The sequence below is a fragment of the Sapajus apella genome, unplaced genomic scaffold (assembly GCF_009761245.1).
Source record: "Sapajus apella isolate SASKATOON/1434 unplaced genomic scaffold, GSC_monkey_1.0 scaffold61, whole genome shotgun sequence".
Lineage (NCBI taxonomy): Eukaryota > Metazoa > Chordata > Mammalia > Primates > Cebidae > Sapajus > Sapajus apella.
Window position 1 is genome coordinate 4,900,375 of NW_022437001.1, and position 16,954 is coordinate 4,917,328.

The window sequence follows — 16,954 nt, forward strand, 5'->3', positions numbered from 1 at the left end:
TTGTTTGTCCTGACAGTTTACCCTCATCAAGAATTTAGGATGAATTTAAAATGAAATGTGGAGCAGGGCTGGGCCTGTGGTGGGTGCCTGTAAATGACTGTTGAGTTGATTTGAGTCTATTAGAGAAGAGAAAAGTGAAAGAAAGGTGGCTGTTGAGGATTGACTTAAGAAGCGTCTTCCTGGAATGTACGTAAATGCTAAGTGTATTTCTGTGATTAATTGTTCTGTTCTTCAGGATTTAAAAACTTGCCTCTTGAGGACCAAATTACCCTAATCCAGTATTCTTGGATGTGTCTATCATCATTTGCCTTGAGCTGGAGATCGTACAAACATACGAACAGCCAATTTCTCTATTTTGCACCAGACCTAGTCTTTAATGAGTAAGTACCTATTAATTAGCCTTCATAAAATAAACTGCAGAGTTATTCGTTATGCTTTTTTTCAATAATATCTAAACAGATGTACATTTGTGAAAGAATCTACTGAAACTGGCATCTTTTAATGTTAAAATTTTACAGATTTGGGGGAACTTAAAAATTACTCTTTGCAACATTATACTGTACACTTCTGAGTATATATAAATCAGTATATATAAATTCCACATAATAATATGTGGGATATATCCCAAAAGAAAGATGATCCAGTTGGCTCTGAAAATTGACTGGTACAAAGCCACAATTAATAGAAAACAGTCTCTTTTGGTATCGACTCCAGTTGGGAAGACGATCTAATTTCTAGGAAATGTGAACGTATAAAGTGCCAGCTTTTACGAGCATCATATAATGGTTCTTTTGTTAACAGTATACAGCTGCTCAATGTGTTTTCATGACAATCGTAATTACCCTTCTTTGCCATCATAAAAGAAGCCAAAATGTTATTCCGTAGCGAAACATTTTTAGTTTTATGGTACATTTTAAAAGACTGAAAGAATTGTAATCGGTTTTTCTTTGGCCACAAATTCCTTCCTATTTTAAGTTTACATTTTAATATTGTTTGCATTCCTCATTAGCACATTTCATTTATGTTTATATCTAGCAGTGCTTCTTTGTAATTGTTGGGTCAGGAAATACTTAAAAGGGAATGTTTGAATTATGATAGTAACCACAGCCATACTCTAACAGATGGCTCTCTCTAGTGATAGGAGAATAAGGGTTTCAGGACAGGAGGAGGCAGATGAGAAATAGGTTGGTGATAAAAGCAAGAAAATTAATGCAAAAGATTAAAAATATAGACAGGGCCAACATACCTCAGTAGCACCAGTAGTAATTTACCTAAAAGTACCAGTTCGCCCACATGTGATGTACTGCAAAGACAATTTTATTCCAAACATAAATTAGAAACATCAGTTGTTGGTTCTCAAGGTGGCCTTCTTTTGGCAATTTATCAAAAAGAATAATTCTAGTACTGCATCAGTTTTCACCAAAAGCATAAAGCCAGACAACTGACATGCATGTTTTCATTAACTTGTATTCCTCAATAATCAACTGATATTGTTGAATAGTAAACCTGTTTTAAAATATGTTCTGTAAACCAGAAGAAAAAACATATTAAAGAGGGTTCTTGTTTTGAAAGTACATGTGGGTAAATAAGAATCTCTATTAGTGCAATCAGTGTTTCAGCATTTGATTTTAACAGATTAAAACAACCCATTTAATCTTATTAATACATCTATCAATTTTTATCACAAAATGTGTATAACATAAAATTTTTCATTCTTAAGTGTACAACTCAGTGGCATTAATTACATTCACATTGTTGTGTGACCATTACCACTGTCCATATCCAGTACTTTTTCATTATCCCAAACAAACTCTAAACCCATTCAACAATCATTCCCCATTGTCCCTCCCCTAAGCTCCTGGTACCCTCTAGTCTATGAATTTGCCTACTCTATATATTTAATATAAGTGGAATCATATAATATTTGTCCTTTTGTGCCTGGCTCATTTCACTTAGCCTAATGTTTTCAGTGATCCATATTTAGTGTGCATCAGAATTCCATTCCTTCTTGTGGCAGATCAAGTCAGTACTTATTAGTGGATTCTGTAGTTGCATACTTGCTTACTGACTGTGTTTATTTGTAATCTCAAAATCAGTACTCAGGATTTTCATGGTCGTTCACAGACAAATGCAGAGCAACAAAGAATTTCAGTTGCCAAGAGAGCACATTGCAGCTGAGCTCACACAAGGGGCCACTCCACCATCTTGTTTCAGCTCTCATGCTATAGATTGTCATCCTTTTCACAGTCTATTTAGTGCCACAGTGTTGCGTTTTCATACCTTTTGATGATTTCACCATTTAAGATGGCTGGCCCCTAGACATAGTGCTGAAGTGCTAGCTAGTGTTCCTCAATTCAAAACAGCTCTGATGTGCCTCACAGAGAAAATATGTGTGCCAGATAACCATCACTGAAGCATGAGTTATAGTTCTGTTGGCTGTAGTTCAATGTTAAGAAACCAGGAATATATGTTAGTAAGATGTCTTTAAGCAGAAATATACAGAAAACAAAATCAGGTATAAATCAGTTGATGAAATGTGACCAGAGGTTGTAAGGACCATTACCCCAAACTTCCCCCAGGAGGAATAGTTGAATATTTGCTAATTTAGTGTTTGCTATGATTTTTATAGAACATGACTACAGCAAATATTTTATCTAGTCATCTGTTAATGGGCACTTTGTTTGTTTCCACCTTCGATTATTGTGAATAACATTGCACTGAATATGGGTATACAAATATGTCTTTGAGATGCTGCTTTCAATTCTTTCAATACTTAGACCTGGAATCTCTGGGCATATGGTAACTATGTTTAACTTTTTAAGGAACCACCACACTCTTTTTCCACAGCAGTTGTACCATTTTACATTCCCACCAGCAACGTACAAGGGTTCTAATTTCTCCACATCCTTGCCAGCACTTTTTTCTTTTTTTTAGCTAGCCATCCCAGTAGGCGTGACATGGTATCTTACTGTGGTTTTCATTTTCATTTCCCTAATCACTAATGATGTTGGACATTTTTTCATGTGTTTATAGGCCATTCGTTTATCTTCTCTGTAGAACTGTTCATGCAAGTTCCTTACATAGTTTTTAATTGGATTATATGTCTTTTGTACTTGAGTTATAGGAGTTCTTTATACATTATGGATATTAAACCCTTATCAGATACATGATTTGTAATTATGTCTCTCAGTCTGTGGGTTGCCTTTTTACTCAGTGTCCTTTGAGGCACAGACATTTATAATTGTAGTGAAGTCAAAACCTCTTCTTTTGCTGCCTTTTCTTTCGGTGTCACCTATTACTTTTTAATTGCTTGTAAATATCTGAGTATACAGGGCTCCAAACAATTACAGAATTGTAAGAATGTTTTTTCATAAATGGAACCTAGGGGAAAGCACTTTATATTTGAAGCCTGGGAAAATTAATGTACTTAAAGGGTTTTGGAAATAAATAAGAACCCCCCCCCAAAAAAAAGGGTCATATAAGCTTTGTGTATTTGTCTATTCTAGAAAATATTGATACAGATAAAATAGAAACAAGAGATAAATTCTAATATTAAAATAGTTAAATGTTATTTATATCGTTATTAGAATGAATGTTTTGTTCTGTTCTTAAAACTTTTGACCTCAACCCAACCTAGACTTCTGTAGCATTTCTTTCTCTCAATGGGAAAAAACAGAGCACAGCTGTGCTTTTCCAAGGGGCTAGGGTGGGTACTACTCTGGGGAAGCAATTGGAACTTATATAAAGCCTTTTGGTCAAATTGCATCAAAAAGAGAGCATCATTTGTTAGCTCCATCACAGGGTACCGTGATAGACCCATACTTTTTAGGGAAATCAGTAAGTTACAGAGGATGGCTGAATGCCTATGCATACATGCTTCATCTTGAATTTATTCAAGGAATATTTTTTAGCTGTTGTCAATATTCTAAGCAGTAGTTTTAGAATAGTGAGAGAAAAAAAATCCCTCTCCTAGAATATACAGTCTAATGAGAGAGACAGAAATACTGAGTTCTATAAGTAAAATATAATTGTGATAAGTATTGAAAGGAAAAGTGGTCTGAGAGCAGTTAATGGGAGATACTGATTTAGTCAGGCAAGTCTTCCCTGGGAATGATTAAACTGGTGCTACCCAGGTGAAGGAAGTATAATGAGGAGGAAAGTTGAGAAACCAGCATGTGCTCAGGTCCAGTGGCAGGAAGGAACATGGGCCTTCAGTGAACTGAGAGCAAGACAGTGTGGCTGAAGGGGAGCCTAAGGCCAGGTCATGTGAGTTTCAGAGGTCACCTTGGAGACTTGGTCCTTCATTTGAAGAGCAGTGGAAAAGCCATTGAGGTTTTCTAAGCAATGGGGTAACATTCCCAGATTTGCCTCTTGTAATGATCCCTCTGAATGCAAAATGGAAACAGGTTAGAAGTGAGTCAGAGCTGATGTTGGGAGACCAGACAGGAGGCTGTGATGGGAATCCAGGTGATATTATAAGGTGAAATCAATACAAATTGCTAGTGGTTAGATATTGGTAAGGACTGGAGGGGAGGAAGACATAGCAGTCTAGGGAGACTTCTAAGCCTCTGCTGTAAATGCCAGGAAAAATTTGGTGCCCCTCACTGGGACAGGGAATAAGGGAAGAAGACCCAGGTTTGGAACGGCAAGGGGAGGGAGAGCCTGGGGCCAGTTCTGAGCATAAGTTTGAATTGCCTTTGAAAAATTATCCAAGAAGACATATTACATAGGCAATTATTTCTACAGGTCAGAAGCTAAAGAGGTGTCCTGGCTAATGTTAAAAATTTTGAACTCATTTTTGGAGGTAGTAGTCAAAGGAGGAATGTTGTGACATGGATCGCAGGAAGAGGGCTTTAAGAAAGGAGATGTGCTGGGCGCGGTGGCTGAAGCCTGTAATCCCAGCACTTTGGGAGGCCGAGGCGGGTGGATCACAAGGTCAGGAGATCGAGACCATCCAGGTCAACATGGTGAAACCCCATCTCTACTGAAAATACAAAACATAGCTGGGCATGGTGGCGTGTGCCTGTAGTCCCAGCTACTCAGGAGGCCGAGGCAGGAGAATTACCTGAACCCAGGAGGCGGAGGTTGCAGTGAGCTGAGATCGTGCCATTGCACTCCAGCCTAGGTAACAAGAGTGAAACTCCATCTCAAAAAAAAAAAAAAAAAGAAAAGAAAAGAAAGGAGATGTGACTACCCTATCATGTGATATGCTGTTGTGATCCAGTGAGGTGTGAACTAGAAAACTCAAAAGCATCCCTAACTCATTGCCTGCCCATGCCTTACAGATTTGTATCTTCTGAACATGTTCTATGCTTTCCCTGAGGCATTACCTGTGCTTTTGTACCTTCCACCAAAACGAAGGCAGCGATCTGGCATTTTGTGTAAAGCAGCAGTGATGCCGCTCACTGGAGGGCAGAGTGCATCCTCCCTTGCTCTCCCACCCTCCCTTGGCTGTTTACACCACCTCCCCCTTGGTCTTGCCACTCCTGAGTGCATGTATCTCTGCCTCATTTTACTGGCACACCTCACTGAAGTCACAGACTCTGTCTTAATCATTTTTGAATCTCTAGCACCTGGCCTTATGCCTGAATCATAGTAGGTACTCCATGAATATTTGATGAATAAATGAATTATTGAACAAATGAACCAAACAATCTATTAATGAGTCTGAAAGGGGCTTCCTAAGTTTACATTTCTGGTGATGAGGATGAAGTTTATGATGGAGTGTGATGTAGGCATGCATGGCTTTCATGAACAGAGGCATTGCAGTATTTAAAACAGAGGAACAAAACTTTAATAGTTGATCATTTGGGTCTGCCTTCAACTGTGACATGGATCTCAAAGTTCCCAAAGATCTTATCCTCTGGTATTAGTATCACTGGGGACAGAGGAAAGGTGGGAAATAGGGAATAATAAAGGAAACGTTCTTTCCAATTTGTTTTTATTAAACATTGGGGTGAAGATATGAGTTAATACTTTAACGTAGAACTTTTCTTATTACAAACTCAAAACTTTTCAAATATGTATTAAATGATTAATTATTCAATCTTACCTTGAAATAGCTTATCATATATTGCTACAGATCACTGCAAGTATTCAAATTTCTTATCAATTCACTACACATATTAAAACTCCCACTGAAGCCTGTAATGACATTTTTTTCCATTTTTTTTTATAAATTCTGAAATGAAGTTTCAGTATTACTCTTTTACATCTTGGCTGATATTTTAAAATTAAACACATATTAAAGACTTGCTTATACTACCTCAAGTAGTAGCCCAATATAAAGTGTTTTCTGGATGATCTTTCACTGTCCTCATCGTCTGAACTTTGTATCATTTGGGTTCACAGACTGTTGGCGAGAGCGAGAGAGGGTTGATGTCTCAGTGGCACTTCATGTGCCTCTGTGGACTCTCTGAGTGTCTCTCCCGGAGGAAGGTGACTCCCACCCACACCGTCCTGTGTCTAAAGCGCTAGTTGTGTGATGGCAGCTCCATTAGAAGAGTACACAACTCAGTTGCCATCGGTTACCTCTTGTCATGTTTTCATGGGGCGCTGCCTCTTTGTTTGTGTCCCCCGTTGCTGGGGTCATTGTGCTGGCGCAGTCCAGTTGTCCTCAGTGGGGGCTCTCCCCGGGCCAGCCTGCCAATGTTACAGTGCCATTGAGGTCCCTCTGCACCTAACGTTCTGAAGTGGACCGTGTGTTCCAAAGTCTGTCCCACCGTGGTGCAGGCTGGGATCAGAGGATTCTCATGGAGGCCAGGGGTGGTTGGAGGTATGGGGAGCCCCACCATCCCCTACCACAGGGAGTGGTGGATCTTCCTGAGCCACTGGAGGTGACTTCTGTGCCTGGACCCTTGCCCCAGCAGGGTTAGGGCCAGCGACAGATGGAGACAGCATTTCTGATGAGAGAAGTCAGGGATGTAGGATGAAGTGGTCAGCTGCCCCTTCGGTGGTGGCTTTTGTTTCTCCTCCTCTCTCCCAGCCCTCTTCCCCTCCTCCTCCTTTCATGTGAGGATTTCTTCTCCTTGGCTTACTGGGAAGCTGTTGTGTGGTTTCTGCACCCTTTTCTTCCCACTTCTCCCCGCTCCTTCCCTTCCTTTCCCTTCCCTCTCACTCCCCTCCTTCCTTCTCTCCATCTCTCGGCTCCTCCTTCCACCTCCTGCTACCCCATACGCCTCTTTTCCAGCCGCTGAGAAGCCTCTTCCTAAGATTTCCGTTGTTTTTTCTTTTTTTTTTAAATTTCTGGGTAAGTATGAGGGACTAAAGTTCAAAAGAAGAAAAAACTCCTCCTTCCATGCCTTATTTTTCCTATGAAAACCCAGGCCTCCCAACAGCAGCTAGAGGCCGCAGACGGCCTGACCGTGAAAGCAGCGCCCCCTGCAGGTGGCACACGTGCTGCCGGCCTCACCATGAACCCACTGTTCCCAGCAGCGAATCTGTCTGGGTCTGCAGCAACCTCAATTCTTGCCTCCTCAAAAGAAATAATTTGAATGAGGGCAGAAGGAGAGACTGAGTCAAATGTTACAGCAGGAGTGAATGTTTATTAAAAAACTTTAGAGCAGAACAAAAGGAAGTAAAGTAACCTTGGAAGAGGGTGAAGCAGGTGACTTGAGAGATGAAGTGTGCGATTTGACTTTTGACTCGGGGTCTTACACGCTGCCATGCTTTCTGGGGGATTGTGTCTCTTTTCCCGATTCTTCCCTTGGGGTGGGCTGTCCGCATGCGGGCTGGCCTGCCAGCACTTCGGAGGGAAGCATGCACAGTGTGTTTACTGGAGCTGTACACATGCTCACTTGAGGTGTTCCTCCCTCACCAGTCCGGTATTCTTAGAAGGCCATACCAGTTAAACTCCACCATTTCGCCTCTTAATGCACCTGCTTGAGCCCACTCACCCAGCTCCTGAGATCCTGTCAGGAAGCTGCTGATCACCAGTTTCAGGTTTTTCTATCTATTAGGAGACCACCTTTTCCTGGCACTGGCTGACACCAATTATTATTCTAGAGAAAGTATAAGAACTGCCTGAGGGTCACCTGACATTCCTGGTGGCAGTGAGAGGGACCTCTCCTGCCCTGAGCACGTCTGCCTGCCTGCTGTGACACCACCACTGCCTATTTTGCATCTGGCTCTCTTCATTCCTAACTGGCCCTCGGAGACAGTGGAGCCTGAGACTCTTGAATAAAGAAAAGCAACGTCATAAGTAGAAAATAGTTGATTTTCATCTGCAAAGGGCAGAAGCACTCCAGAACGGAAATTGTGTTTTTACACAAAAGTAGTGTAGAGAGACCATCTTCCCACCTGAATGAGGCTAGACAAAGAGAAACCTAAGAGAAGGTACAGTGGCACGGAGGAGGTTTTTTAAGCTACGATAAGAACAGTCTTTCAGTTTTATATATAATGACAGACGAAAGGTAGATACAAGCCCCCCAAACCAGAATTATTTGCTTCCCTCCTTTCCCCCACTTCTTTTTAAAATAGTATTTATTCCTCTTTGTCAATCTGTCGTAGTGATAAGACTTAGAGTTGGAGTAGAAAGTCACTTCTAACCAGACCTACTACCTCACACCTGTAATCCCAGCACTTTGGAAAGCTGAGGCAGGAGGCTTGCTTGAGCCCAGGAATAAAAAGTCCAGCCTGGGCAACAAAGACCCTGTCTCTACGAAAAAATTAGCTAGACAGAGTGGTGTCCACCTGTGGTGCTAGCTACTTGTGAGGCTGAGGTGGGAGGATCACTTGAGCCCAGGAGTTCAAGGCTGTAATGAGTCATGATTGCACCACTGCACCCCAGCCTACTACATGACAGAGCAAGACCCTGTCTCAAAAAAAAAAGAAAGAAAGTAATTTCCTAACATTTTAGCAGAGGAAGTGAGAGGAGGGAATTTCTGGAAGAAATGAGTAACCTGCTGCGATGGTGCTCCCGAGTTAGACTCACAGTAAGAGAAGTTCCGAGACTGAGCACGCAGAATATAAGGACTGCCTATACCCGAGAAAGGTGCAAACACCTAAGAGGGGAGTGTTAACACAACAACTGAGGGAACACTTCCCAACTCATTTCTTCAGTTGTCTTCTTTTTGCAAAACCCTGGCTCTCATTTTGGACTACTCTTAGAAGAGGGAAATAAATGATATTTTATTGTCCTTTCATTTGGCAGATATTTATTGAGCAACTTCAGTGTACTAAGCCCTGTTCTAGACACTGAGAATACAACAGTAAACAAAATAAAAATCCCTTCCTTCATGGGGCTTACAGTCCAGTAGTAGGTACAGGTGGGTGGCATAGCAGAAAAACTGAGGGCGGCATTGTGAAACAGCCCTGCCTGCAGTGCCGCCAGAGAGCAGAGCTTGGATCCCATCCCTGACACTTGTATATGACAACAGCAAAAGTAGTACTTAAAATAAGTTGTTGACTGGGTACGGTGGCTCCCTCCTGTAATCCTGTAAATCACAGCACTTTGGGAAGCAGTGTGGGTGGATCACAAGGTCAGGAGTTCAAGATCAGCCTGGCCAATATGGTGAAACCCCGTCTCTACTAAAAATACAAAAATTAGCCAGATGTGGTGTCAGGCACCTGTAGTCCCAGCTACTCAGAAAGCTAAGGCAGGAGAATTGCTTAAACCCAGGAAGCGGAGGTTGCAGTGAGCTGAGATCACGCCATTTCACTCCAGCCTGGGTGACAGAGTGAGACTCCATCACAAATAATAATAAGTTGTTACCTCAATGAATTTCCTCAAGGGCTTTAATAGCGCCCTTGGTAGCCACATTGGCCTCCTTTTGGTACATTGAGGATCCAAACTCATTCCTGACTCAATGTCTGTTCTCTGTGCAGGAAGATGACTCTTTCGAGCCTTGTTGTCTCAGCTCTAAATATTCCTTGCTCAGAGAGATTTTGCCTGACCATCTGTTTTAGGCTGTTCTTGCATTACTGTAAAGAAATACCTGAGACTGGGAAATTTATATATAAAAAAGGGAGGTTTAATTGGCTCATGGTTCTACAGACTGTACAGGAGGCATAGCACCAGCATCTGCTTCTGGGGAGGCCTCAGGAAGCTTCCCATCATGGCAGAAGGTGAAGGGGGAACAGGCATATCACATGGCAAAAGCAGGAGCAAGGGGGCAGGGGGTGCGCCACACACTTAAGTGTCCACTATCACCGGGAGGACACCATTGAGACCAAGGGGATGGTGCTGAACCGTTGATTAGAAATCCACCCCCAAGACTGGGCTTGGTGACTCATGCCTGTAACACCAGCCTTTGGGAGGCTATGTGGGTGGATTACTTGATTGCTACTCAGGAGTTCGAGACTAGCCTGGGCAACATGGTGAAATCCTGTCTCTACCAAAAATATAAAAAATTAGTTGGGAGTGATGGTGCATGCCTGTGGTCCCAGCTACTCAGGAAGCTGAGGTAAGAGAATCACTTGAGCCCAGGAGGTGGAGGTTGCAGGGAGCCATGATTGTGCCACTGCACTCCAGCCTGGGTGACAGAGCAAGGCCCTGTCGAGGGGGAAGAAAAGAAAGAAGTCCATCCTTGGGATCCAGTCACTCCATCAGGCCCCACCTCCAACACTGAGAATGACAATTTGACATCATATTTAGGAAGGACACATAACCAAACTGTATGATCTAGAATCTGCAGATCCTAGAGCTGATCAGATCTAGGATAGATGGACAGACTCCTGCTACTTCCCTCCGCCTTTTATCACGTGTGTGTTTTCTCCCTAGTAAGCCTGCTGCCCGCATTAGTGTAGGCTCTGGGAGGGCAGGAACCTGGCCTGTCTGGTTTACCTTTGCATTGCCAGCTCCTAGAACACTGCCTGGCATTAGTTAAGCGCTTGATGAACTAATTAATTTTAAAATGCCATTTTCAGCGTTATTTCCTACTGCTTCTCTGCATACACTCCACACCAGCCAAATTAACCTTTCTCTTCCCTGGGTCTTTCCACTGCTGTGCCTTTGCTCCTAATACTTCCCTTCTCCCTCCCTCAAGCCCAACCCAAAGATACTTTCTCCCTGCCGACTTGTCTTACTGTTAAAGAATGACGTTTCCCCCATAAATTCCATAGCAGCAGTCTCCAACCTTTTGGGCACCAGGGACTGGTTTTGTGGAAGACAATTTTTCCACAGACCTGGCAGGGTGTGGGGATGGTTTCAGGATGAAAGTATTCCACCTCAGCTTATCAGACATTAGTTAGATTCTCATAAGGAGCATGCAAGCTAGATCCCTCGCATGTACAGCTCAGCTAGGCTTCACACTCCTGTGAGAATCTAATGCTGCTGCTGATCTGACAGGAGGCGGAGTTCAGGCAGTAACGCTCACTCACCTGCCACTCACCTCCCGCTGTGGGGCGCAGTTCCTAACAAGCCATGGACTGTAATACAGTCAGTGGCCCCAGGCTTGGGGACACCTGCTCTATAGTACTTCTTTTAGATCTCAATCATTTGGTACTTACTGTGTCTTTATATGTTTTTTACTCCAGATATACCGTAAATGCCTAGAGTACAGAAAATACCCTTGTAAAATTATCCATAGTGTCTAGCAAAGTGTGTGTGTGTGTGTGTGTGTGTGTGTGTGTGTGTGTGTATATGACAGATGGAGTCTCGCTCTGTCACCCAAGCTAGAGTACACTGGCGTGTTCTTGGTTCACTGCAACCTCCACCTCCCGGGTTCAAGCAATTCTCCTGCCCAGCCTCCCGAGTAGCTGGGACTACAGATGCCCACTAGCACGCCTGGCTAATTTTTGTATTTTTAGTAGAGACAGGGTTTCATCATGTTGGCCAGGCTGGTCTCAAACTCCTGAGTAACAATAAAGCAGTCTGCCCACACGGCTTCCCGAAGTGCTGTGATTACAGGCATGAGCCACCACGCCGGGTTGCAAAATACTGTATGCATAACTCGCACTCGGTATCTGTTTCTGGTTTGTTAATGTGTGCTCTTTCTGGCACATGGGTCAGAGCTCAGTTTCCTGATGTGGATTGACCTTATGTTTTGGGAGCTTAACATGTAAAGCTAATGAAAAAGATTCAGTTTTGCAGACTTCTTTCAGTTTTACTCCAACAGTACTGCTGTATGTTAATATTCCATGTATGATATTTCTTGTAGTGTTCTTCAGAAATTTCCTAAGGAGTTAATGAAGCTGGGCGATTGCCAGGATAGTATGAGATTAAAGTAAAACAAATATGAGACTGCAAATGGAATGAACTGTTTAAGCTGTGTATTACTATATTGGGATCAGACAGAGCAGTAATCATGCAAGCAATACATCCAAGCTTTATTCTGGCCAACTAGGGAGAGCTATTTTTCGTTTTTAATAAAAGTCAAAAACGGTTTAAGATCATATATTGTCTTTAAAAGGCTTAGTGTGGCTAAATTAGCATATTGCTTTTTACTTCAATTAACATGCTCAAGGGCGTTGGTCTCTTCAGCTAAAAATAACTCTTCTTTCCAATATAAAATAAAGTCCCTGGAATAAATTTCTTTCTTCCTTTTTACCGTGTTGCACAGGCACCGCGCTGGCACGATAGCTCACTGCAGCCTCAATCCCCTGGGCTCGGGCGACCCTCCTGCCTCAGCCTCTTAAGTAGCTAGGAATATGGCCGCGTGCCACCACAACCGCTTAATTTATTCTTATTTTTTAGAGACAGGGTTTCACTCTGTCACCTAGGCTGGAGTGCACTAGCATGGTCATAGCTCATCGTAACATTGAACTCCTGAGCTCAAGCAGTCCTCCCACCTCGGGCTTCCAAGTAGTTGGATTTACAGCATGTGAGACACCATGCCCAGCCTGGAGTAGATTTCTTTATTGAAAATTTGGTAAATGGAGAAAAACTATTTTTTATGTGGTGATTCTATTCCAAGATTAGGGCAGGTGGTAAGGAATGGGTCAATCAACTGTAAGACCAAGTAGGGCTCCAGACTTCCCCCACGTGACAGAGGTCACAAGACCTAGAGATAGTAGCTTTGCTGGCACTGCTCTGGATCGAAGAAGGGGAACACACTTGAATGTGTCTTGCTGTTTAAAGCATTTTATGAACTTCTGTCCTTAGACATTTCCAGAACTGAAACTGAGCCACACAATTATTTTTATTATATCACATGAGCAATGATTTTCGTTTTACATTTTTCCCCTTTTCCTCCCATGAACCCCAAGCTTATTTAATAGGGTTATGTTGGGGAGGGCTCTGAAAAGGTTGCTTACTTTTCCCTGGGTTCTGGCATCTGACACTTTTCTGAAAGAAACAAGTGGAGGATGAAGGGAAACAAACAAGAAGGTCCTATTTAGAGACCCTCAGCCTCGTTGTTAAAGCACACTTGTGAATTTGGATCAGTAGAGGTGCAGTAAGATTATTACCTGAGCCAACATGCATAACTGCAGGTGTGGCAGCCTTGTCTAATGTCATCATCACAGACATCATCTGTGCCCCTCTACTTTAAACAGACACCACTTCAAGAGAAGCAGCGGAATTAGCAGTTTATAAACTCCCCACTTCCTGTCTGCTGCAGCTGTATGCCACTCTCCACTTACCTGGGCACAGCAGTGCAAAAGTAACTGACAATCAGTCGTTTAGAGGGGGATTTGAAGGATTCTGAGCTGATGCTGGAAGCTTATGAAAGGTGTCATGCTAAATACCATCTCCAATACTCCATGTTATTTAATCCTCATAACTCTGTGAGCCTGGAATTTATTATCCTGCTTTTAAAGATGAGGAGACCAAAGCCCAAAGTTTTGCACATAGGTGTCTCTCTGTCCAAAGCTCAGAATTTTTCAGCTACATAAAGGCTTCCACCTTGATTATGAAATTTGAATTTTCAGGCAGTTACACACAGTATAGAGCTTTGGAGCCTAATAATGGTTTCAGACACAATATATATTTGGAACTCTTACTGACTAATCATCATTGTTTGCAATAACACAACCCCTGAGACTCGTCAATTTAAAGAACCAAGATTTATTTCTTACAGTTCTAGAGACTGAGAAGGCTAAGATCAAGGAGCCCACATCTGGTGGGAACCTTCCTGCCGCATCATCTTATGGTAGAAGGCAGAAGGGTGAGAAAGAGAGAGAGAGAATGTGCGTGAGCACAAAGGGGCTGAAACTTGCTTTCATAACATCCTCTCTCAAGATAACCCACTCCTATGAACATTAATCCATCTATGAGGGCAGCATGACCTAGTCAACAGTTATTAGACTCCACCTCTCAGCACTGCTGCATTTGGGATTAACTTTCTAACACATGTACTTTGGGAGACATATTCAAATCATAGCACTAATCATATATCATCTCATAAGAATTATCATTTAAACTAAGTGAGATGGCCAGGCTCATGCCTGTAATCCCAGAACTTCAGGAGGCTAAGGTGGGCAGATCTCTTGAGCCCAGGAGTTCAAGACCAGCCTAGGCAACATAGCAAAACCCTTGACTCTACAAAAAATACAAAAATTATCCAGGTGTGGTGGCATGTGCCTGTGGCACCAGCTATCAAGAGGCTGAGATAGGAGGATCCACCTGAGCCCAGGGAAGTTGAGGCCACAGTGAGCCTAGATCGCACCACTGCGCTCCAGCCTGGGCGACAGAGCAAGACCCTGTGTCAAAAAAATATAAAATAGGTGAGCGAGACGTGCCTAATATATAAACAACACAAATGGGAAATAAAGTACTCTTAGAAAAACTGGAACTTTGGTTCATATATTTAATTATTCCTCCATATTTGTTTTTCTTTCTGATATCATGACAGTCCTTAAGAGCTCAGCTGTTGAAGACGTAAGGCCGAGTCACTAACATTGTTGTTAGTGAGCTTCGTGTTGTTGAGTGAGTGAACCTTCATTTCCCTTCTACAGAGTGAGGGAATTAGCCCAGACCAGCTGTTTGTAAACATTGTGTTCTCAGAACCCTTTTTCACACTCAAATCATTGACAGTCCCAACGAGCTTTTCTTTATGTAAGTTATATCTGTTGATATTTACCCATATTAGAAATTAAAACAACTTTTGTAAAATACTCATTTATCAATTTATTTTAAAAGAAATATAAAGCCATTATATATTATATAAATAATATAAAACGAATATTTTTATGAAAAATAACTTTTTTTTTTTTTTTTTTTTTTTTTCAAAAAAAAGTGAGAAGAATAACATTGATTTGCCTGCTTACAAATTCCTTTAATCTGGCATTCACTTTTCTTCTTCTTACGTTTAGTCTGTTGTGATGGGTTGTTTTTGGGGAGGTATATGAAAAAAATTTAGCCTCACCCAGATATATGGTTAGAAAAAAGAGGATCTAACAGACTCCTTGAAAAAGTTTTGGGGTCACCATGGAGCCCTCAGACCAAGCTTTAAGAACCGCTCACTAAGGTGATCTTCAAAACCAACCCAGACCCTAATTCTGCCTGGCTTTGGGGAAGCCTCACTCAAGGTCTGAATCTGTTTCCTCATTCAAGAAAGGCTTAATCTATATATCAGATGCTGGAAAAGCAAAGCTAGACAGAACATAGTCCCTGAAAGGGCTCATAGTCTAGTCGCAGAATACGTACAGAGCCTCCCACATGCCATTTACTGTACTTGACGCTTTTGTATAAATCATCTTATTTATAGACAATTGTATTTTAAAGCAGATATTATTGTCACTCTTTCAGAAATGATGCAGCTGCCTTGGCAGAGAGAGAAATCCAGTAAGTTATCTAAGATCCCATCACACTGAGAAATGGGCCTCAGGTCTGAGTCGAGGACCCTCCTCACAGTGTGTGCTGTTTTCATTATAGCACATTTCTCCTCTCCTCTGCAGAATGATGGAGATGGAAGCGTCTCCAGGGCTCCCTATGGTTACGATCATATAGTGCTACCATATCAGTGAGATAACTTATTCTCATAGCTATGAGAACATGTGGTTAGAATGTGTTCAAAAAAGGAGTACAGTATTATAAATTAATATCCTAATCACTTCCCCTAAAGTGAGATTAAAAGTCTCTTTATTTTTATTATTTAGCTGAAAGATGAACAAGGACCAGCATTTCACCAGTCAGTAGTAAATACTGAAACTATCTACACCGTGGTGGCTACTGTGTAGAATCGAAGGAAATGAAACATATAAGTTCCATCCTCTAGAATTCTATAGTGTAGTTGGTGAGGTACTGCACAAGTAAGACCTAGATGCATTAATAGTGGCCCAACAAGGTGAAGACAAATGACAAGTGATAGGTGTTACAGATGGGCACTGCAGGAGTTTAAAAAGCAGGTGGTTCTTCTGGACTGCAGCAGTCAAGGAGTGCTGCTGGGCAAAACTGTGTAGCTTGGAAGCCATGTTGTCCTCTGAGAGGGTCAGAATTGGATGGGTCTAGTGAAGCAGGTGGCACGACCCAGGCATGCGATACAGGAAAGGGGATGGGTCTCTGCAATCCAGAGTTGAAGCTGTCAAACCACAGGGCCCAAAAAACTGCAGGCTTGTGTGTCAGAGGGAGGGGGCTGTTTCTTTTCCCCTCTCCTCTTGCTCCCTCACCATTTCCGCTTCCCTTCCTTTCCTCCATGCTGGTCCCCTGCCTTTCTCCTCTCATCTTTTTGTTTCTGCTTGACCCTTCTCTTTCCCTTTCTTTTGCTTCATAACCCTTCCTGATCTTATGTAGAATGAGTGGGACAATATCATTTTTATTGAATAAAAATGCTGCATCCCATTGTCTTACGTTTGAAATTAGGCATCTTAAGGCTTTTACAGACTTTTCCAGAGAGAACACAGACTGGTCAAAGTTGTTTTTTTTGTTTGTTTATTTTTTTTTTACTTCGGTGTGAACCTCTGTGCTCTTAGAGATGGTTGCTCTAAATTGAAAACTTTTTTTGTCTTAAAATTATTGAAATTTCAGTTCCAGAAATTACTCGGAGGAATGACTTTGCTTTATTATTATTTTTCCCTGATGGCTTGTCTTAGTTTGTTTGTGCCACCGTTCACAAAGTACCTGAGACTTAGTAAT

At 42.0% G+C, this 16,954-nt stretch overlaps 1 protein-coding gene across 2 annotated transcripts in view; it reads left to right on the forward strand.

The window, feature by feature from the left end:
• NR3C2 (nuclear receptor subfamily 3 group C member 2) overlaps window positions 1-16,954 on the forward strand; it is a 357,173-nt gene that overhangs the window by 284,342 nt on the left and 55,877 nt on the right. For both annotated transcript variants that reach the window (XM_032246540.1, XM_032246541.1), the window contains exon 6: window positions 236-380. In XM_032246540.1, coding sequence (XP_032102431.1) covers window positions 236-380 — 145 coding nt within the window. The remainder of the gene's footprint in view (window positions 1-235; window positions 381-16,954) is intronic.